General features: G+C 42.9%; 1 protein-coding gene across 1 annotated transcript in view; it reads right to left on the bottom strand.

Annotated features, from left to right (window-relative positions):
• Positions 1-278: 278 nt before the first annotated feature.
• LOC116978416 overlaps positions 279-23,690 on the bottom strand; it is a 68,679-nt gene continuing 45,267 nt past the window's right edge. The window contains exons 11-17 of the mRNA XM_033029537.1: positions 21,215-21,305; positions 18,589-18,683; positions 17,438-17,592; positions 9,464-9,647; positions 7,916-8,028; positions 3,142-3,235; positions 279-751 (exon numbers count right to left, since the gene is read on the bottom strand). Of these exons, the coding sequence (XP_032885428.1) occupies positions 644-751; positions 3,142-3,235; positions 7,916-8,028; positions 9,464-9,647; positions 17,438-17,592; positions 18,589-18,683; positions 21,215-21,305 (840 nt within the window). The 3' untranslated portion in view covers positions 279-643. The remainder of the gene's footprint in view (positions 752-3,141; positions 3,236-7,915; positions 8,029-9,463; positions 9,648-17,437; positions 17,593-18,588; positions 18,684-21,214; positions 21,306-23,690) is intronic.

Below are 23,690 nucleotides of genomic sequence, written 5' to 3' on the forward strand. Positions count from 1 at the left end.
GTGGAGGAGAAAATGGTTGTCTAAGATGAATGAAGGCTACTGATCATTCAAGTTGCATTGTTGTGGAGGGTTTAGTTTAGAGATACAGCATGGATACAGGCCCTTCGGCCCACCACGTCCACGCTGACCAGTGATTCCCGCATTCTAACACTATCCTATGAACAATTTACATTTATACCAAGCCAATTAGCCTGCAAATCTGTACGTCTTTGAAATGTGGGAGGAAACCGAAGATCTCTGAGAAAACCCACGCAGGTCACCGGGAGAATGTACAAACTACGTACAGACAAGCACCCGTAGTCAAGATCAAACCCGGGTGTCTGGCACTATGAGGCAGTAGCTCCACACCACTATGCCAGTGTTGGACATTGTCCCAACTGAACCATCTAGGCAAGTGTGGACCATTCCTTCAGACATCTAACTTCCATTTAATAGCAGACACAGAAGATTTGGGGAATCAGGAGGTGTACCTTTCGTCAGAGAATGTCCAGTCACATTCTGTTCCAGTAATCATGGCAATGCTGTAGCTGAATATTTAAACTGATGGTAAACAGTTTCACATCTCAATGAATTTGTAACAAGTTAAACCAATTTCAAAGTGAAATAATCACCAAGGAAATTGCAGCCCTGGTGAGATTTCCTCTCAGCTTGTCGCACTTTTTGTACTTTTCCTTGTTTCTTTGTTCTTTGGAAGTAATTTGATGTAAGCATTCCAGACACGCACCGTGCAATCCCAGGAAGCAGTAACATACTGAAACATGAGCACAACACGAGGTTAATTGGAACAGAGATTTCAGAGATGTGCAGAAAATTACAAACCATTTTAATAATCGGAAGATATGCCAACTGAGTCATTAATTAAATGAGTCAAATTTATGATAATTGCCAATAGAATAAAATGCAAATGGCATGAGTCACCTTCAAGGATGCTAACTCATTGAAACAACTTTCAAAATGACACTCTGATCTCTTTTATCAATATACCCTATAGTTATGTTCTTTTCAATATCTAATTCCCTTTTGAAAGTTATGTTTACATTTGGTTCCAGCACACGTTTGGGCAATGTATTCCAGATCAGAACAATTTATTCTTCTCTTTACACTTATACCATCTACATTAGCTACTGCCACTGGAAAACATTTTATTCTGTGCAACTGTTAAAATCACTTGTAATTAGAACATGGCAGAGTTTAGCACAGGAACAGACTCTGGCCCACAATGGCAATGCCAGACATGTTGCTCAGTTAAACTAATCTATTTTTCACATGATCCATTTCCCTCCATTCCCTGCATATACATGTACCCATCTAAAAACCTCTTGAATGCCACTATTGTATCTGCTTCCACCACCACCCGTGGCAGTGCATTCCAGGTACCTAGCACTCTCTACGTAAAAAGACTTGTCCCAATATCTTCTTTAAACTATGCATCCTCTGACCTTAAAGCTAAGCTTTCTAGTCTATGACATTTCTACCCTGGCAAAAAAAGGTTCAGACTGTCTACCCTATCTATGCCTCTCATAATTGTATTTCCTTCAGTCTTCAATGCTCCATAGAAAACAATCCAAGTTTGTCCCGCCTCTCTTATAACTAGTACCCTCTAATCCATGTAGTATTCAGCTAAACAACTTCTGCACCCTCTCCAAAACCTTTATATCTTTCCTATAATGAGGAGACCAGAATTGGGCACAATACTCCAAAAGCAGCCTAACCAATTTTTTGTAAAACTGCAACATGACTTCCTGACTCTTATACTCATTGCTCTGACATAGAAACATAGACATAGAAACATAGAAAATAGGTGCAGGAGTAGGCCATTCGGCCCTTCGAGCCTGCACCGCCATTCAATATGATCATGGCTGATCATCCAACTCAGTATCCTGTACCTGCCTTCTCTCCATACCCCCTGATCCCTTTAGCCACAAGGGCCACATCTAACTCCCTCTTAAATATAGCCAATGAACTGGCCTCAACTACCTTCTGCGGCAGAGAATTCCGGAGATTCACCACTCTCTGTGTGAAAAAAGTTTTCCTCATCTCGGTCCTAAAGGATTTCTCCCTTATCCTTAAACTGTGACCCCTTGTTCTGGACTTCCCCAACATCGGGAACAATCTTCCTGCATCTAGCCTGTCCAACCCCTGACTGATGAAGGTATGCATTCCATACACCATCGTTACCAATCTATCTACATTTTAAGGGAGCTGTAGACTTGGATCCCAAGATCCCTCTGTATGTTAATGTTGTTAAGGGTCTAGCCATAAACTATGCACTTTCCCCACACATTCAACCTTCCAATGTGCAACACCTCACGTTTGCTTGGATTAAATTCCATCTGCCATGTGTCTGCTCTTATCTGTAACTTATCTATATCCCACTGCATTCCTTGATAACCCCACCAAATGTGATGTTGTCTGCAAACATATTAACCAACCCAGCTACTTTACCTCCAAGTCATTTATATATATCACAAATGACAGAGGTGACATTGATCCCTGAGGAACACTACTGATCACAGACCTCTAGCCAGAATAACACCCTTTCACCACAACCTGTCTTCCAGAGATAAGCCTGTTCTGAATCTAAACTACCAAGCCACAATGAATCCAATACATCTTAATCTTCATGGCAGCCTGCCATGAGGGACTTTATCGAATGGCTTACTAAAAGCCACGAGGACAACATGCACTGCCTTACCCTCATCAATTACCTTTGTCTCCTCCTCAAAACATTCAAATTATTAAGACATAACCTGCCTTGGCCTAAGCCATGCTGACTATCCCCAAATATCCTATTCTTTTCCAAATGCAAGTAAACCTTATCTTGAAGAATCCTCTCCAATGGCTTCACTACAACTGACGTGAGGCTCACCTGATACGTCACCCATCTTTTTATCTCCAGAGATGCTGCCTGAACCGCTGAGTTCCTCAAACTCCAGCACTTTGTGTCTAAACCAGCATCAGCAGTCCCTTCCTCCACGTACTACACCAATGCTACCTAACTTGCAGTCATTTCCTAACTTCCTGACCTGAAAGTCCCAGATGCTTCAAATAGATAAAAAACACTTAATTCCCCAACATTGATGAGCAGAAGATGCTCCAGAAGAAAGACTCCTAGTATTGATGCTGAAGGGTCTGAGTTACCTGGCTTCTCTCAGGAATGTGGATGATGGAACGGATTGAATCAGTGTGTCCAATATTTCTCTGCACTTGCATAAATGTTTCAGGGTCATAAACACTGAAGAAATATTAAAGAAATATTAATGAAAGGAAAGAAAACCCCACAAGTAAATGAAAAGGAATGTCTTTAATAATCTTTAATACAAATCTACAAGAAGAGGTGGAAACACAGAACTGCAGATGCTGGTTTCTACCAAAGATAGACACAAAGTGCTGGGATAACTCAGCAGGCCAGAGAAAAAGGATTGGCGCCGCTTTTGTTCGAGAACCTTCTTCAAACCCGGAGTCTGCAGAAGGTTCCCGACCTGAAAGGACATCCATCCTTTTTCTCTTGAGATGCTGCCTGGCCCGTTAAGTTACGCCAGCACTTTGTGTCTATCTATAAGAAAATTACTTTGATTTGCACCTTAACTTCAGGTATGATGGTTGTGCAGTGGTAAGAATGACAATGTACTGTGAAAATCCATCAGATTCACCAATGTGTCCCATTCTTACTTGGTCTGGCCTAAATGTGATTCTAGACCTCGACTTGTAGTCCTCTGGATCAACAAAAATTATGCCCCTGTCAAACGAAAACACAGGTCCCAAATGAAGGAACTGCCAGGAATTATGGAAAGATTAAAATCGGAAATATGTAAACCAGTGAGAAATGGAGAAACATTTTCAAAGGACTAACTCTGGGGTGAGACTAGGTAGAGATTCGAAATCAACAATGAGAATTTCAAACCTCCTCAGACCAAGAAGCAATGTGAGTACAGGAATGCAGAGGAAACTTTACTTCATTTCGTTTTTTCATTTTGAGATATAGCGCGGAAACAGGCCCTTCGGCCCACCAGGTCCGCACCGACCAGCGATCCCCGCACATTAAAACCCACTAGGGACAATTTTTACATTTTACTAAGCCAATTAACCTACAAACCTGTACATCTTTAGAATGTGGGAGAAAACTGAAGATCTCTGAGAATATCCACGCAGGTCACGGGGAGAACGTACAAACTCCGTTCAGGCAGCACCCGTAGTCGGGATTGAACCTTTGTCTCCAGCGCTGCATTCACTGTAAGGTAGCAACTCTACCACTGCACCATCATGACCCTGTGGAGCTGGAAACTCACCGTTCCACACCTGATTCTAACTTTATAGAGTGTAATTTGAAGAAAAATTGATCAGATCAAACAAGAGAAAAAAAAATCCTCAAATGTTAACCATCAGAAAGTTGCGAGCTGAGAGGGAATGAGCAGCTTCAAAGCTGTGGAGCTTGGAAAACCTTCCACTATATCTCCCTCTGCTGCTTGCCTTTAGTAAAATTAACCACATCTACTGTTCTACAAATAGACTCAAAATGCTGAAGTAACTCAGCGGGACAGGCAGAATCTCTGGAGAGAGGGAATGAATGACGTCCTACTCTCCAGAGATGCTGCCTGTCCCACTGAGTCACTCCAACATTTTGAGTCTATCTTCGGTTTAAACCAGCATCTGCAGTTCCTTCCTACTATATTGCAAACATTTGCAATGTCCATAAGCTATTTGTAATGAGTCGAGTCGTACACACGTTAAGATACAACACATCTATATAATTAAAAGTCTCATCTTGACCACTTCCTGTCTGCGCTGTATATTGATTTTAGAAAAAATGCTACCCTCTATAGTCACAGACTTTAAGTCTTTGAATTTTGTGCAGGCGAAAACCACTGCAAGCAATTCTTTTTCAATCTGTGCATAACATTGTTAAGTGTCGGTTAGTGTGCGACACACTTGCAGTCACCATCGGTATTGGGATGCATGATGCTCAGCCAAGTCGCACCCTCAGACGAGAATGTCATCGACAATGATGGGGCATGGATACCCCGCAAACAGTTGTTCCATCGTGCGCTGAAAATCCTCGCTGGCAGAGTTGATGCCAAAGGGCATTCTCCGGAATTTGTAACGGCCGAAGGGGGTACCGAACCTAGTAAGGCTAGACGAGTCTGGGTCCAGCGGAATCTGCCAAAAAGAACTTTTGGCATCCAGAACGGAGAACACTGATGCGTTGCCTATGTGAGCAGCAACTTCCTCTACCATTCGCATAGGGTTGTGCGGGCGTTTGATAGCTATGTTGAGATTCCTGGGGTTTATGCAGATACGGATTTCCTCCTTGTTCTTCTTCATTGCAACAACCATGGTGCATACTCAGTCAGATTGGTTAGAAACTTCAGCTATGACACCCAGGGAGACCATCCGCTTGAGCTCATTGTGTACTTTGTCACGCATGGCAAGCAGAACACTATGTGGTGCTCGAACCACAGGAGTGACTTTGGGATCAACAGCGATGCTGTACTTGAGGGGTAGCTTGCCAAGCTCATCATTAAATAGTTCTCTATATTGAGAGAGTATTTGGTGAGTGGAGCCCTCAGCGAAAAAGTGTTGATGGACAGCGCGGCCAAAGTAGACTATGCTTAGATCATGGCATGCATTGATACCAAGCAGAGTTTCAGAATCCCCCTTGATGATATAAAACTTTAGTGTATGAGACTGCGAGTCTATGATGCAGTTTAAATCAGTTTGTCCAAGCAGGTGTAGAACATCACCCCCGTAGGGCCGAAGCATGGCCGAGGCCTTTTCGACATGCTCAGCATTATGTTTTTTTAAAAAACTCAGATGACGAGATGACAGTGCATTTCGCGCCGGTATCAATCTTTGCGATCATAGGCTTGTTATTCACAAACATGGTTACCTCAGGGTCAAGTTGCTCATTAGAGGAAGGGAGCAGAGAGTGGATGGCTCAACTGTTATCTTCACTTTCAGAGAGCTGAGCGGAGGATGGCACCTCAGGCTCTTGGTTTTCGTTAACAGCAAACTCATGTTGTAACAGGTGCAAACTCGGCCTTGGGATGGATTGCACGGGAACGGCAACATTTTGCAAAGTAGTATAATTTCTTGCAGAAATTGCAAATTTTGCCATAAGCAATACAGAACTACCAACCCGGAGCATGAGAATAGCTACAATTAGGACATCGAGCAGCAGACCTTCTCTGCTGCCAGGTCAGGGAAAGCTGTTACGACAGGTCGCCTGTTACGACAGGAGATGTCTGTAAGGTTGACACTATACTGGAAGCGCTGGACAGAGATCACAGACTGAGTGTGAGAAGCCGTTATCTCATCAATCCGACAGGCATGTTCGGCTTGATTAAGAGTCAGTTCAGTGTTACAAAGTAATTCGTATCTCCCATTATCACTGAGCATACCTCCAACAATTTTGTCACGGATCAGTTCATCGCATAATTCTCGAAAATGACAGCGTGCAGCCATGTGTTTCCAGACGCTGATAAAGCACTCAACTGGCTCGCCGACTTGTTGCTTACAAGAAAAAACTTGTTATGTTCAATAATAAAGTTCGAGGGGAGGTCACACAACTGTCTAAACTTTGCAAGTAAGACAACAGGGTCACCAATCATTTCTGCAGGCACATATATCTGACCATTTGCATCTAAAACAGCAGGCTCAAAAGTAAAATGGTCTGTACCTTTCATTGCCTCAGAACCAGCCAGGTTTAGTAACAGAAGCACGTACATCTGGAGGACCGTTGCGATGAACGATGCGAATGTAGTGAATGTAGTCACGCTCGAAAAGGCACCAGCATTCAACAATGTCAGAGTCAAAGATCAGAGGACTAGGACAGAGGTGGAACATGTTTCCAGCTTCAGGTTCCTGGGGGTCAACATCTCCAATGACCTCTCTTGGACCCACAATACCTCAACTCTGATCAAGAAGGCTCACCAGCGTCTCTTCTTCCCGAGGAGACTGAAGAAGGTCCATCTGTCTCCTCAGATCCTGGTGAACTTCTACCGCTGCACCATCGAGAGCATCCTTACCAACTGTATCACAGTATGGTATGGCAACTGCTCTGTCTCCGACCGGAAAGCACTGCAGAGGGTGGTGAAAATTGCCCAACGCATCACCGGTTCCTCGCTCCCCTCCATTGAGTCTGTCCCAAGCAAGCGTTGTCTGCAGAGGGCGCTCAGCATCGCCAAGGACTGCTCTCACCCCAACCATGGACTGTTTACCCTCCTACCATCCGGGAGGCGCTACAGGTCTCTCCGTTGCCGAACCAGCAGGTCCAGGAACAGCTTCTTCCCTGCGGCTGTCACTCTACTCAACAATGTATCTCGGTGACTGCCAATCACCGCCCCCCCCCCCCCGGACACTCCTCCCACAGGAAAAACACTATGTCTGTATACATGTAAAAATATTTATTTATTGAATTCATATTCTATGTCGCTCTTCCAGGGAGACGCTAACTGCATTTCGTTGTCTCTGTACTGTACACTGACAATGACAATTAAAGTTGAATATGAATCTGAATCTGAATCTGAGAACGAGTTTGCCATGATAGAGATAACAGGCACATAAAACAAATATAAAAACCTGATAAACGTGAACGGAGTAGTTAAGATTCACTTCTTGACACCATGTAATGAGTCAAGTCATACACACATCAAGATACAACACATATTTATTAAACTACACCTACAGCATTGGTCTGCAGGACATTACAGTAACTAGCAGCTACCAAGACTGAATTACGTAAGATCTTGGTAATATCAATCGCATAATAGGCGGAGCACCTACTAACAAGCACTACAATTGGTTAGTAGGAAATAACCAATCTACACTATTCACAGTCTAATTTTCCATGCTGGACAAACACCTCCATCAACCCCACACTTCATAAGCCCCATGTACTCTCACGCGCAAGCCTTACCTCATGCTTTCCTGAATCCCAGCGATAATGCAGCCATTGTCCTGGTCGATGCAAAGACAATTAACCGGTTCATGTGTGACCAGTATTTGATCACATTGCGATCCATCTTCACTCTGTTACAAATAGACAGCCCAATAATGTTGAGAAACACTTGGATGGTTCAGTATTCAGTAACTGTTGCACAGGAACTCCAAGACGCAGGAGCTTCGATCGCCCTGACGCGGGGAGTTCGATCGCCAGCTGCGGGAGTTTCGATCGCCCTAACTGCGGATGTTTAGACTGCCCCGGTCGTGGGAGAATAAAAGAGGAAGAAGTTTGGACTTTAATGCCTTCCATCACAGTGAGGAATGTGGTGGGGCCGCTGTGGTGGATGTTAATGTTGACGTTTATGTAGTTTTGTGTCTTGTTGCTTTTTTTTAGTATGGCTGTATGGTAATTCGAATTTCACTGTACCTTAATTGGTACGTGACAATAAACTGACCTTGAAACCTTGAGGATGATGATAACACTATTGCAGTTCGGTACACCTGCATTTTGCTGGTGGCCCATATGAAGCCCATATATATGGCCTATTAATGTATTGTACTTAGCTACTCATTCTCATGTGTCAGGCTGAATATGACAACTGTGCTTTAGACCTCCGTTCCTGTGTCTAACCCTCTCTGATACGACTGCAGTACCTCTGCGGTGTAATGCAGGGAATGCTACTCTATCTCAATCTCTTGCATGGGGTGGATGTAAAAGTACTGTTCCTCGGTACATGTGACAATAAACTGAATTGAACTCAAGTTGTGGAGATTGGAAATGGCAGAGCTGTTCTTCTTTTCTTTTAATCCATGAAGCAACATTAGTACAACAGACAATCTGACCATTCCTCCATGTGACCTAGCTGTGTGCAATTTGCTTATGTTTTCTATAGAATTGTAATTACTATTCTGATGTACATCATTGGGTGTGAAATGCTTTGTAAAGCATTCAATTCAGATCAGTTCAGTTCAGTTTAGTTTATTGTAACATGTAACTATAGAGGTACAGTGAAAAGCTTTTGTTGCGTGCTATCCAGTCAGCAGAAAGTAAATACATGACTACAATCGAGTCATTACTGTGTATAGATATATGATAAGGGAATAACGTTTAGTGCAAGATAAAGCCAGCAAAGTCCGATCAAGAATAGACTGAGGATCACCAATGAGGAAGATAGTAGTTCAGCACTGCTCTCTAGCTGTGGTAGGATGATTCAGTTGCCTGATAACAGCGGGGAAAAAACTGTCCCTGAATCTGGAGGTGAATGTTTTTACACTTCTATACCTTTTGCCTAATGGGAACGGGGAGAAGAGTGAGTGACCAGGGTGCAACTCTTCCTTGATTATGCTGCTGGTCTTACTGAGGTAGCGTGAGGTATAAATGGAGTCAATAGTAGGGACGTTGGTTTGTGTGATGGTCTGGTTATGAAAAGTTGCCAACAATTAAAGTCTCTTACTTTAATCTTAACCAGGCCAGTTTCTTCAACTGGTTCCAGCATATCTTGGTTCCCTGTGAGATACTTACCCAGATCCGGATTGTCCCATCCTCTGAGCCACTGATCCACTTATTTAAGAGGGAATGCCACAAGATGGCAGTGATGTCAGCCTCGTGACCCTGCAGAACGCTCACGAGCTTCATTTCACTTGTGATGGGGCTGAACTGGCGAATGTAGACCATCCCATCACTCGAAGAGTAGGCAAACTCATTCCTAACTAACAGTAAAGGGTTCTGGATGAATCTGGATTCCAACAGCTAACATGTGTTTTATTTATTGCTACCAATTAAACTAATGAACAAAAAGAAACAAGGACAAATCAGGTTACCTTTAGTTTAGTTTAGAGATACCATGCATAACGGGCTCTTCAGAGTCCGCACCGACCAGCGATCCTCGTATACCAACACTATCCTACACACAGCAACTCTACCGCTGCACAACTGTGCCAGCCGGTTACTTTGTGAGGGAGCTTTTGATATTAATTCATTGACGGAGAAAAAATAATGAACTCAGTAGTTCCAAATTTATCAAACTGTGGCTGATACACTGGCACAGCTGGTTGAGCTAACACCTCACAACTTCAGAGGCCCAGCTTCATTCCCGAGTTTGTATGTTCTACCTGTGGCCACACGGGTTTTCTCCAGATGCTCCGGTTTTCTCACACATGCCAAAGATTTGGGGATTGGCAGGTTACTTGGTTACTTTAAAATTATCCCCAGTGTAGGTGAGTTGCTGGAGTTATGAATAGTTACGGGGAAAATTAGTGGGGGAATGGGATTGTTCTGCACTGCACAGACTTGATGGGACCCAGCACAGACTTGATGGGCCAAGTGGAATCTTGCTATATTGCAAGGAATTATTAACAGGAAATTAGACAGTTTAATAGATTTAAAGTGCTTACATAAATTGCTCTTGTGTTGTAATTGGTAAAAAAGTTTTATTATTAATTGTAGGTAATTCTGTCAACTGATATAGCACCTGCCAAGTTGACTTGAGACTGCAGGGGTGTTTGGCTACCTCTACTGCAGGTCCAGCTATGATGGTGTTCTAACAGAGCTGGGATACAAGGGAAAGGCTTGCTGAGCCCCTTTAGAGGTTGAATAAGAATCATCCATCTGAACGTTGTATTTACAAGTTTCTTGCACTACAGTGGATTAGTTAACCACTTTGGAAGAAAATAACTGCCAGCAGATGGAGAAATTATGACAAAATGCTATTTCTGCTTCCTATTCTTACTTGCCACACATCCTGCTACATATCTCCATCTTTTTTCTGATTTTATTTTGTACTAGACTAAGTGGGACCCATTGGGTCCCATGTTCACACGGGAGGACTAGTCCCCCAATGCAAAATTCCACCTCTCCACCAATTCCAATATTGGTGGCCAGTGGGGTGGGGGGGGGGGGGGGGGGGGGAGAGGGGGGGCTTTTTGGAGCGCTAGTATGGCCACCAAATTCAAACGCAGTTTCCTACCACTTCAAGCAGGGTGCAAGGCCACCGAATTCAAGTGCAGTTTCATACCACTTCAAGCAGGGTGCAAGGCCACCAAATTCAAGTGCAATTTCATACCACTTCAAGCAGGGTGCAAGGCCACCAAATTCAAATGCAGTTTCATACCATTTCATGCAGGGTATAAGGCCACCACATTCAAATGCCGTTTCATACTATTTCAAGTAGTGAAGCCACCATAAAACGACACAAAACACCACAAAACACCATATATACACCACATAAACACCACATAAACACCACATAAACACCACACTCATAGTTCAGTAGACATTCAGTGTGTTCAGTTGATTCACAGCTCAGACAGAGACGTGACCTCTCCCTCCCCCATCTTGCAGAGACTGAGCCACACTCACACTTCCGGGTATTATAATCCCTCTTCCCTCCCACCGGAAGGGGCCTGGCCTTCATGGCATGATTGACAGGAGAGAGATTCTCAACTTTTTTTTTAACACTAATAACACTTTTATTTTTCATTGATGGGAAGAATCCTCTGCACCTGATGAGCGGAGGAGGACTGAATAAGATGGCCAAAAATCACAGCCGTAAGTGGCAGCGTTTTCTATCTAAAATCAATATACAGTGCAAACAGGAAGTTGTCAAGTTTAGACTTTTAATCATTTGCCATTTCAAACCAACCACCACCAACCATTTGCTGTGCTTTATTTCAAACCAACCACCATCAACCATTTGCTGTGCTTTATTTCAAATCAACCACATTTTCATTTTAAAACCACATTAAGGGCACTCAAGGTCACTCAAGGTCAGTAAAACCACACGCACAGTAGACTTTTGTTCAGTGTTATTCACAGCTCGGACTGAGAGACGTGACCCTCTCGCTCCCCTATCTTTCAGAGATTAACTGAGGCACTCAACACTTCCAGGTTTTATAGTCCCTCCGGAAGGGCCGTGGCCTTCAGGAGAGAGAATCTCAACATTTTAAACACTAATAACTCTTTTATTTTTAATCGATGGTAAAAATCCTCTTGTCCTGCACAGCGGAGGGGGACTCTGACTAAGATGGCCAAAAATCACAGCCGTAGGTGGCAGCGTTTTTTCCAAAATCAATATACAGAAAACCAGGAAGTGGTCAAGATCAGAATTTTAGTAATATAGATTAGTGAACCTAATCCTGACACCATTATGGTCACTTTAATTTAGCCCATTTATTTAATTATTTGCAGATTAATAAAATCTGATTTTAAAATCTCTAAATCCACTTGCATGACATTGTACAACCACTAGTTGAGATGCATTAACACTGCAATACTGATATGTACAATGTGTCTTCATAACCTACATGAACTAGGAACACTCAAGCCCAATGGACTCAATAGAGATGAAATAATTTCCATAGGCGCTTTAGTTTTAGGTTACAAGTCCATTCCAAATCTTGGCTAATCTGGTGAAAATCTCTGCTCTCATGACTCCAAGGAACTTGTGGCAAGTATGAGATAATTGTATAGGAAGAATCCACCATGCAAAGCTGCTCAAGGATTCCCACTATCAAAGGCCAGTCAAAGGTACAAGAGTTGTAGGATTGGGTTTTGAAGAGTAACATCTTATTTTAAGGGGATCAGAGGGTATGGAGAGAAGGCAGGTACGGGATACTGAGTTGGATGATCAGCCATGATCATATTGAACGGCGGTGCAGGCTCGAAGGGCCGAATGGCCTACTCCTGCACCTAATTTCTATGTTTCTATGTTTCTATGTTTAGTCAGGAGTGCAAAGGAAGTCTAGAGGCCAGATGCTTGATCATTAGGTGGGCCCAGGTGATGATGCAGGCAAAGCAAACTCTTAGTGCAGGAGAAGGTATTGGACTGGAGCACAACCTCCAAATGAAGGAGGGTCTCAAGCTTGAAATTCAGCCATGGAGCCTGAAGATGGATGTAATTGGCATACAAAGAACAAGGGCCAACATCAATGTTTAGTGACCTCCCAGTGTTGAACTAAAATAAATACCTGTTCAACGTCAGGTAAATAATGGGATAAAATTAAACGCACATGAGTGTTTGACAGGGTTGATAGCAATATTGAAGAGAAATGCCCAGCATCTTTGAGAACTAAAGATTAAGCAATTACTCATTGCAGCATCCTCAAAATCTGTTTGTAATTTTCTTTGAATACTGTCATTTATTAGTTGTATAAACAGTGAAATTATCCATTTTACAGCCGTGTGCTATGGAAATGGACCCGTTGAATACTCGTGGGAAATGTGGGGAGATAAGAGAAGTTGAGAAGGAAAGGCTGGTAATGAATCTTCATTTGTAAAAGCTTCAGCCAGTGTAGCTTCTGAGCTGGGAGTCTTGCACAGTGAGCGAAGAATAAAAGGACTGCTCTGTGTTCAACTTAAAGAGTATTTTTTTTTACAAACCGATCGTTTTGTGTACGGACTGTGAAATTGCTTGCACTAAATCCTTTATCACATTTTGACAAGCATTGCCTAGTTATTGGAGTCTGTCATGTGAATCCTATTACTGTTAATCTTTTGTTTGCAAATAACACAACCTGCGACTTGGAATCCTTAGCAACCAGATTAATATTTACCACTATTTATACTGTGGGATTCAGCCAGTACCAAGACAATGGACAGATTTTCTTGGCTCAGTTTCAGCCTGCTAAAGTGTCCACGCTTTTTTTCTCTTTTATGTTTTCCTGTAATTGAAGTTGAGTTTTCAAAGTCTTTGTCCCGGATCCTTGTGTATCCCTTTGGAGAATGGGACGGTGAGAGGGATAAGTGGAGGAGGGGAATGGATAAACCCTGGGAAATGGGGTTGGGATCAAGATCTGAATAGGCAAGGCAAACAGGTTGAGAAGCTAAACCTAGTGTGGTGGAACATTTGAGAGGGTAATTGAAACAGTAACCCATGTTTGATGAAGATTATTAAAGGGAATTTAAGGATATACGAAAAAGGAACGCGAGCAGATTACACATACCTCTCAGGCCTGTATTTAATAAGTAGAAACAAGGAACAGCAGTTGGTTTACAAATAATACAATGTGCTGGAGTAACTCAATGGGTCAGGAGCATCTCTGGACATGGATAGATAAAGTTTCAAGTCGGGACATTTCTTCAGACTGCAATATCACCTGTTCAAGTTCTCCAGAGATGCTGCCTGACCTGCTGAGCTACCCCAGCCCTTTATGTCCTGTATCTAATAGCATGGTTAAACCTTCATGCAGCACAGAAGCCATCTAGTACAACTTTAACAATAATCTCATTTTCATTCTTGCATCCTCATAAACTCACCCATTCCCTATTCACCAATACAACTCTCCCAACTAATCCCTGCAATCCTGGGCGACAATTAGGGCAGCACGGTGGTGCAGCGTTAGAGCTTGCAGTGCCAGAGACCTGGGTTCGATCCTGACCATGGATGCTGTCTGTACGGAGTTTGTACGTTCTCCCCATGGGTTTTCTCTGAGATTTTTGGTTTCTTCACACACACCAAAGATGTACAGGCTTGTGGTTTGATTGGCTTGAGTTTGTATACTATGTATAAGTGTAAATTGGCCCAAGTGTGTTTAGGCTTGTGTTAATGTGCGGAGATCGCGGGTCGGTGCGGACTCAGTGGGCCGAAGGTTTCCACATTGTATCTCTAAACTAAAGTAAACTAAACTGTGACATTTTTAGAGCCACAAAGATCAATTGGATTATTAGGGGAGACTGAGTAGGCTGGGACTTACTTCCTTGGAGTGAAGAATGCTGAGGTGTCACCTTACAGAGTTATATAAAATCATGGTGGTTTTGGTTTAGTTTATTGTCATGTGTACTGAGGTACAGAGAAATGTGTTTTTGATGCATGCTATCTCGTCAGAGGTAAGACTATACGTGATTACAACAAAGCCATCCACAGTGTACACCACTTACAGGATAAAGGGTATAACGTTTAGCGCAAGATAAAGTGATATGGAATATGGAGAAACTGGTGTAGGTAGGGTGATCAGTCACAGCCTTTTTCCAGGGCAGAGAGTTGAGGCGAGAGGGGAAAGATTTAAAAGGGACCTGGTGGGCAACTTCTTTACACTGAGGGTGATGGGTATATGAAAAGAACAGCCAGAGGAAATGGTAGAGGCAGGCACAGTTACAATGCTTAAAGGGCATTTTCACAGGTGTAAGGACAGAAAAGGTTCATAAGAATGAAGGCCCAATGCAGGCAAATGGCACTAGCATAGGTAGGTAACCTGGTAGGCTGAAGAGTCTGTTTCTTTGATATTCTAACTTTTTGACTCTTGGATCTCAGCCTCTAATCTTTTGAATGAATGAGCACACACACACACACACCACCAGGATATAGAACTTGAAAGAGAAAATCTTAAATAATTAAGCGATTTTTTCTGAGCTTGAAGTCAAAAGATCCTCCAGATGCTGTAATTGTGAGCAAAAAACAGTGTTGTAGGAACTCAGTGGGTCCGACGCTATTTATTGAGGGACTGAACAGATGACATTTTGGAGTTGGGACCCTTCTTCAGACTGTGGTGCAATATTTTTGGAGTTTAATTCAGATACGTGTGAGGTCTTGCATTTTGGGAAGTCAAACTAGGGCAGGACATTCACAGTGAATTGGCGGGTCCCAGGGGGTTTTGTAGAGCAGAGGGATCTAGGAGCACAAGGACATAGTTCCCTGAAAGTGGTGTCAGAGGTAGAAGTAGAGATGCCATAGTGGTGAAGGAGGATTTTGGCAAGTTGGACTTCATTAATCTAGAAATTGGGTTTGTAAGTTGGTATGTTATGTAGCAGTTGTACAAGATGTTGGTGAGGAGGCACTTGAAGTATTATGCTCAGTTTTGGTCACCCTGCAACTGGACAGATGCCATTAAGCTGGAAAGATTGCAAATAAGCTTTACAAGAACATTGCCAGGGCATTAACATAACAACATTTAAAAGAAAATTGGACAGGTTCAAGGAGGGGGAAGGCTGAGAAAGAAAGATATGGGCAGAATGGGGCAAACAGGACTAGTTTAGATGTGGCATATTGTTCGGCATGGATGAGTTGGGCTGTATGAATGTATGTATGAATATGACTGTATGAATTACATTACTGGACTATGGAATCCTGCACCATTGATATGGAGACCTGAGTTTACCTTCCATCATGGCCGTTTGGGAAGTTACATTCAAACAATGAACAAAAATAAGACCATCAGATTATTGTAAAAACATTGAATTTCCTAATGCACTTCAAGGTGCATTACTCAATATGGACTGTAGGTGGCTCCAGAGTCACCTTATGGTCATAGTCAACAATGCCCTCAGTGCAAGGGACTTAAGGATGGAGAATACACACCATCTTGCCTGTGACATCCACATCCTGTGAGAGAATACATTTTCAAAAAGCTTCTTAACCAAAGCCCAACACAATTGCAGCCATTTTAAAAAAAAAGACTGAAAATGATGCAAATATCCAGCAGGTCAGGCTGACCTGAAATATTAGCTCTGCTTCTCTTCTCACTAATGCAGCCTGACCTGCTGAGTATATGTACATTCTTATTTTAGCTTTCCAGCACGTACATTTTTTTGATTTTCACAATTGCAGAAGTATTTCTTTACACATGTACTCAAGCACTTATCAATAAAACATTAAACCATGGGCCTTCCTAATTGTTTAATGCACCCAGAGTTTACTTAATGGCTTTGTGGGTTATGATTATTTGAGAATATTAGTTAATGTGCTTAGTTTAGTTTAGTTTAGAGATACAGCACAGAAACAGGCACTTCGGCCCACCGAGTCCGAATCGACCAGCAAACCCCGCAGCAAACACTGCCCTACACGCACTGGGGACATTTTACACATACACAGAGGCAATTAACCTACAAGCTTATATGTCTTTGGAGTGTGGGAGGAAACAAAAGATCTCAGAGAAAACCCACGCGATCGCGGGGAAAACTTACAAACTACGTACAGACAGCACCTGTAGTCGGGATCGTACCTGGGTCTCTGTTGCTGCAAGCACTCTAAGGCAGCAGCTCTACCACTGCGCCACCATGCTGCCCACAATGGCAAATGTGATTGTGCCATGTTTCTGTGTACCAAAGTGTCTAATGATGTAGGTTGACACAAAAGTACCAGGTTTTTGTGTCTATCTTCGATGTCAACCAGCATCTGCAGTTCCTAAGAACTACCAAGTTCCTTAAGAATCACCAAGATGCTGTACAGAACGCCACAGGAGATCCTTCTTCCCTTTGGCTATCAACTGTACAACTCCTCCCACTTCTGTCGTGGGGTAGACTGCCTCCCCTCCCCCCTCTCCAATCTTTCCACATCCCCAATCCTTTCCACTTATCACTTTAATTTCATGTTTCATGTATTTTGAGTTTTAGGACTGAGGACAGATCAATTTCCCTCCTGGGATAAATAAAGTTCTATCGTTTCGTAATGTATTATATCGTATTATAATGACACAGGTTAACTGGGCACAAGGGGATTTCTTGGGGACAGCTGTTTGGAAGACTGACTGAGTATTCAGCAAACTAATGAGAATCACAACTCACCGCTTTGGGCTGTAGGCAAGATCTAAAATGGCGCCATCACAGGCCAGCTCCTGTACATCTCCACTCTCACCTGGCGCAGTATTGGAGAACGCGTTATACAGATCACCCACTTGTAGATCCCACACACATAACTGCCTGTCCCAGCCACCAGAAATCTGTCAGAATAAAGACAAACAGAATAGCAAGACAAACTAACACCTTTGCTTTTATACAGGATTCTGACATTTATTGGTAAGTCCCATCAGACCAATATACGAGTTAAGAAAAAATGTCACTCTATCCTCTTGGACTCGCAAAGAAAAAACTGATGGGATAGATCATTAGTTTCCTCCACACTGTGCTTTAACTGATTTTTAACAGAGCAATTTCACATGTTTAAAATGGAATTTCATAAGCTTTCGATAGATATACACATTTCTCCTCAGCTTCAATAATCTGCCCCAATTCCATTTATAGCTTGAATGCTGACTGTCTGTGACCAGGGACAGTTTTATGTACCTAGTCCATGTACCCTTAAGATTGTAACATCTTTATTCTCTTCAGACCCCCGTATTGAGTAGAGAGAGGACCGATTCCAAATCCAATGTTGTGAAGCCAGTATCTCACCAAATGTGTCATCCAAACCTTTTCCTTTGGGCTACTGGGTAGCTGAATCATTATTGCCGCTCTCATCATCGGCCCCAATAAAACTCATTCCGCAGTTCAGAGACTCTCACGTCCAATGCATGAAGATGCATAATGTACCTTAACCCGCTAGTTTAGCTAGTTTAGTTTATTATTACTGTCAGGTTATAGAGTCATAGAGTCATAAAGCATGGAAACAGGCCATTCGGCCCAACTTGCCCTAGCCGACCAAGATGCCCTATCTAGGCTAATCCCATCTGTCGACATATCCCTCTAAACCTTTTTTTACCTATGTACCTGTCCAAATGTCTTTAAATGTGGCTATTGTACCAAATGCTGTTATGTTTACCGAGATGCAGTGAAAGCCTTTTCTGCATGCTATCCAGTCAAATCATACGATGCATGAGTACTCCACTTCTGGAACAGCACACACAGAATCGCCATGCTCCAGCATCATCTTCCAACTTCCAAGTCTCACGTGTTATGTCTGGGCTTTGTGAGAGAGGAGCTGAAGGTAGGAAACTCACCAGGTAGTCAGTGTCGTATCCTCGATCTCTCCCAACCACAGCAACTCCTCCCACAGGCTGAATATGATGAGACAAAACCTTCTTACACACAAACCCTACATCAGAAAAAAAAACAATTAGTGTTGTTGTGCACATATAGGAAGGCTTTAGCATGAGTTGTGCAATAGTGATTTATGTGAGGAGGCTATGTGTGAATATATGTGTTATAGCTATGAAGTGATACAGCACAGAGACAGGCCCTTCAACCCATTGAGTTTCTGCACCTATCAACTGCACAATTACACAGCTAGGGTGACTTTGAGTTCCTGATTCCCAGCCACTTCAATTCCCGTTCCCATGCTGATCTGTCTACCGTCGGCCTCCACCACTGTCAAAGTCAGACCATACGCAAACTGTAAGAACACCAACATATTCTGTCTGGGTAGCCCACGACTCTACAGCATGAACATTGAATTCTCCAATTTTAGATTGACCTCTCCTGCACTCGCCTTTCTCTCCAATTCTCCTACCCTTCTCACGCAGTTCCATCCCCCACCTCCACCTCCACTATCTGCTCATCATCCACTCCTTCCTAATTTGGATCCCCTGTTTTTCTTATCCCCTCCCCATTCCTATCTACGTACCATCCCTCCCTATGGTTCTACGTTTTACTCCACACCTTCTATGTGGACTCCCCACAGTAATCAAACACTATTGTCCCAGGATCATAGCTGCTACATTCTCCACAGGTGGCCACTGAAATTGCTAAGCAATTATTTCTATTAATAATTGTGCAATGATACTATTTATATAGTGTAATTATACAGCTGAGTATTTTTAGCTTGCAGCAATAAGAATAAACGTATTGCTTTGAAAAGACCTTTATTTTTGAAAAATCCTGCAGGGGAAAAATAACTACGTTATTCCGAGTCTGAAACCACCTAACCCATGATCCCCTACTCTATTGCCTTTATAACACAATTTGCTATGATATCAGGAATCTTAGGAAGTCAAATATTGTATAATAGTAGAAATACCTGCATCAATAAAGTAGCTGCACTGGTTAATAAAATCATAAATTAAGCAAACAAAGATATTTCTAGACAAGTTACATTGAGTTAAGATGAAGATATATGTCAAACTTTGCAGCTAAAATTTGTTTAAGAACAACTAGAGTGTTGTACTGGTACATTAATGACCAATGACATGTAGCTACTGATAAAGGTGTGGAAAATGTATTTTCAAGATAGGATTGCAGAGCTGAGCGGTTGCTTGGGAAGGCTGAAGAGTTTTTTTAGAATAAATAATCACTATGAGGAACACCAAGACTAATTAATGAGGAACACCAAGACTAATTAAGGGGCTGTCCCACTTGGGCGACATAATTGACAAGTTTAGAAGAGTTTAGGAGAGTTTGAAAAAATGTCATGTTGAAGACCTCCTTCGACTATGTAGAAGACCTCCTTCGACCTCCTTTGACTATGATGAAGACCAGCTTTGACTAGCTACGACTAACTTTGGGAAAATTGGACACCGAATAGTGGAGAGTGAAGACGACCTCCTTCGATCTCCTTCGATCTCCCTTCGACTATGATGAAGACTATCTACGACTACCTTCGACTACCCTTGATTACCTACGACTAACATGCCGACCTACCACGACCTACTACGACTAAACCTACGAGTAAAAAAAGTATCGATTTTTCCCATGGCGACCTTTTTTTACTCGCGGGCATTTTTCAACATGTTGAAAAATACGCCGCGACCTAGCTGAGGCCTTGAGTACACGGGGACTACTCTCGAGCATGAAGGAGAGTTACAATGACCCCCTATGACCTCGTGTCGATCATGCTGCGAGTACGAGTCGAGGGCAAACTTGCCAGAACTCGCGGATTAGGTCGCCCAAGTGGGACAACCCCTTAAGGGCAAAAAGCAGTCATCAATAAATCTAAAACGAAGGGCAGGAAAACTGTCTTTACCCAAGGAGAGGTTAAAATGTGAATCCTGCTACGACATGTGTACAAACAGAAGAGACCCATTTCAGGGAAATTGGGTACAGCTATGAACCAGCAAGAAATTGATAGGGTTAGGGTGGAAGGTGACATGTGGCGAGTATAAATCTGCTCGGCCAAATGGCCTGCTTTCATATTGATAAGATTCTACATAAAGCACAACTGGCAAAGTGTCAAAGTTTGCAACCTTCTGTTTAATCTCTCCATTCCTTGACTTCCTGTACCGGCCAGTGTTTCTGGAAACATTTTGTTTAATATGTTCGTTCACCTTTCTTTTCTTGACCAAATATCCATCATGAACATGCAAGTGTTCCCAGCCCCTAGTCCAGCTGTGTGGCTCACCTCAAGGGAAGTTAATTCTGCTCTCAAGTAAAGTCACCTGCATCTTTATCCCCTGCACCAAATGAGACTTTTCCACATCAAAGTCAAAGCGATCGACATCTAACTGTAGCCATCGCTACCCTGTTGATTGAGATCTGCCCAACCTGGACAATTCCATTCCATGTCGTTTAGCAATTTATGAAGTAACCATATCATCTGAAAGTTGTGGCTTTGTTCAAGCACCGGAATTTATCCTGAGTGTTGGATTGTTGGGGTATCATGTGTGCACTATAATACTGAGCTATCTTCACTACCTGAAACACGGTTAGTGACCGAACTCCCGTTCTCCTCCTCAAACGTACTGTATTGTCTGTCAATGCTTGGCTTGGACAAGCATTCAAAATTCTGGAAAAAAGTTCAGAAAGAAATTGCTCTTCCAGTTACATGAGATTAATTTTAATTTGTGCTTCAGACCCACGCCCTGTGCAATAAATATTCCTCCCTAATTTCCAATATTGCTGGCCTTGCAATCCTATTGCCAAGGTAAGCTTCTTTCCATTGCCTACTTAATCCAGGGGCCTTTAAGGTCACTGCTTTTTAATTAATTGCAAGTCAGGATGGAGGATAAATTTAGAGGCATTTCTCTCCACCCATCCATAGAACTTAGAACAGTAGAGCATAGGAACAGCACCTTCAGCCTACAATGTCCATACCGAATATGATGCCAATTTAAACTGATCTCTTCTGCCTGCACATGCTCCATATCCCTCCATTCTTTCCATATCCATGTGCCTCCCTAAAAACCTCTTAAATGCCACTATCGTTATCTACCTCCATCGCCATCCCTTGCAGCGTGTTCCAGGCAATCACCACTCCCGGTAAAAAAACTAGCTCGCACATCTTCTTTAAGGTTTGCCTCTCTCACCTTAAAGCTGTGACCTCTGTTCTTTGACTTTTCACCCTTGGAAAAAGTTTCTGACCATCTACCTTTAGACTTTAGAGATACAGCACGGAACCAGGCCCTTCGGCATGCTGAGTCCACTCCACGCCAATCAGCAATCACCCATTCAAACCTATACATCTTTGAAGTATGGGAGGAAATGGGAGCGCCCAGAGAAAACCCATGCATTCAAAGGGACAATGTACAAACTCCATAAAGACAGCACCCATAGTCAGGATTGAACCTGGGTCACAGGCGCTGTAAGGCGGCAATTTTACCATTGTGCCAATGTGCTGCTCCTGTACCCTGTTATATTTTTATATATTTCTCTCAGGTCACCCTTCAGCCGCGGATGCTGAAGCAGGAACAATCTAAGTTTATCCAATCTCTCTTGATAGCTAACACTATCTTCCCTACAGCCATTTGGCTATTAAACACCACAACCTCAAATAAGCTCTGAACTACATAGACTATTAATGTTATTATTGCGCTATTATTTATTTTGTGTGTATGCATGTGTGTGTATATATCGCACACACATATATATTGGAATTGGTGGAGAGGTGATATACTGTATATATATATATACACTAGACCAAGTGGGACCCATACCCATCGGAGCGCTAGCATGGGTATTGTGGGCTGAAGGGATTAGTTTCCAGAGGACTAGTGTGGACATTGTGAGCCAAATGGATTCTTGGGGTGACAGTTCAGTCACTCAAGCCTGATGTGCTGGCAGCTCACTCATGGCTGTTGGGCGATCAGTTGACTCACGGCTATTCCTTGAAATTCCATTTCAAGCAGGGTGCAAGTCCACCAAATTTAAATACAGTTTCCTACCATTTCAAGCAGGGTGCAAGGCCACCAAATTCAAGTGCAGTTTCTTACCACTTCAAGCATGGTGTAAGGCCACCAAATTAAATTGCAGTTTCATATCACCTCAAGCAGGGTGCAAGGCCACCAAATTCAGGTGCAGTTTACTACCACTTCAAGCAGGGTGCAAGGCCACCGAATTCAAATGAAGTTTCATACCACTTCAAGCAGGGTGCAGCACCACCAAACTCAAGTGCAGTTTCCTACCACTTCAAGCAGGGTGCAGGGCCACCAAACTCAAGTGCAGTTTCATACCATTTCATGCAGGGAGCAGGGCCACCAAACTCAAGTGAAGTTTCATACCACTTCAAGCAGGGTGCAGCACCACCAAACTCAAGTGCAGTTTCCTACCACTTCAAGCAGGGTGCAGGGCCACCAAACTCAAGTGCAGTTTCATACCATTTCATGCAGGGTGCAAGGCCACCATATTCAAATGCGGTTTCATACCATTTCAAGCAGGGTGAAACCACCATAAAACCACCATAAAACCACATGAAACACAAACACCACACTCACAATTCAGTAGACCTCCAGTGTGTTCAGTTGATTCACAGCTCAGACAAAGTCGTGACCTCTCCCTCCCCCATCTTGCAGAGACTGAGCCACACCTACACTTCCAAGTTTTATAATCCATCTCGCCTCCCACCGGAAGGGGCGTGGCCTTCATGGCGTGATTGACAGGAAAGAGATTCTCCATATTTTTTAAAACACTAATAACACTTTTCATTGATGGGAAGAATCCTCTGCACCTGATGAGCGGAGGGGCACTGAACAAGATGGCCAAAAAACACAGCCGTAAGTGGTAGCGTTTTATCTAAAATCAATCTACATTGCAAACAGGAAGTTGTCTAGTTTTACCACCACCAACAACCATTTGCAGTGCAGCATTTCAAAGCAGTTACCACCATCAACAACAACCATTTGCAGTGCAGCATTTCAAAGCATTTACCACCACCAACAACCATTTACAGTGCAGC

Source organism: Amblyraja radiata, chromosome 11 (assembly GCF_010909765.2).
Source record: "Amblyraja radiata isolate CabotCenter1 chromosome 11, sAmbRad1.1.pri, whole genome shotgun sequence".
NCBI lineage: Eukaryota > Metazoa > Chordata > Chondrichthyes > Rajiformes > Rajidae > Amblyraja > Amblyraja radiata.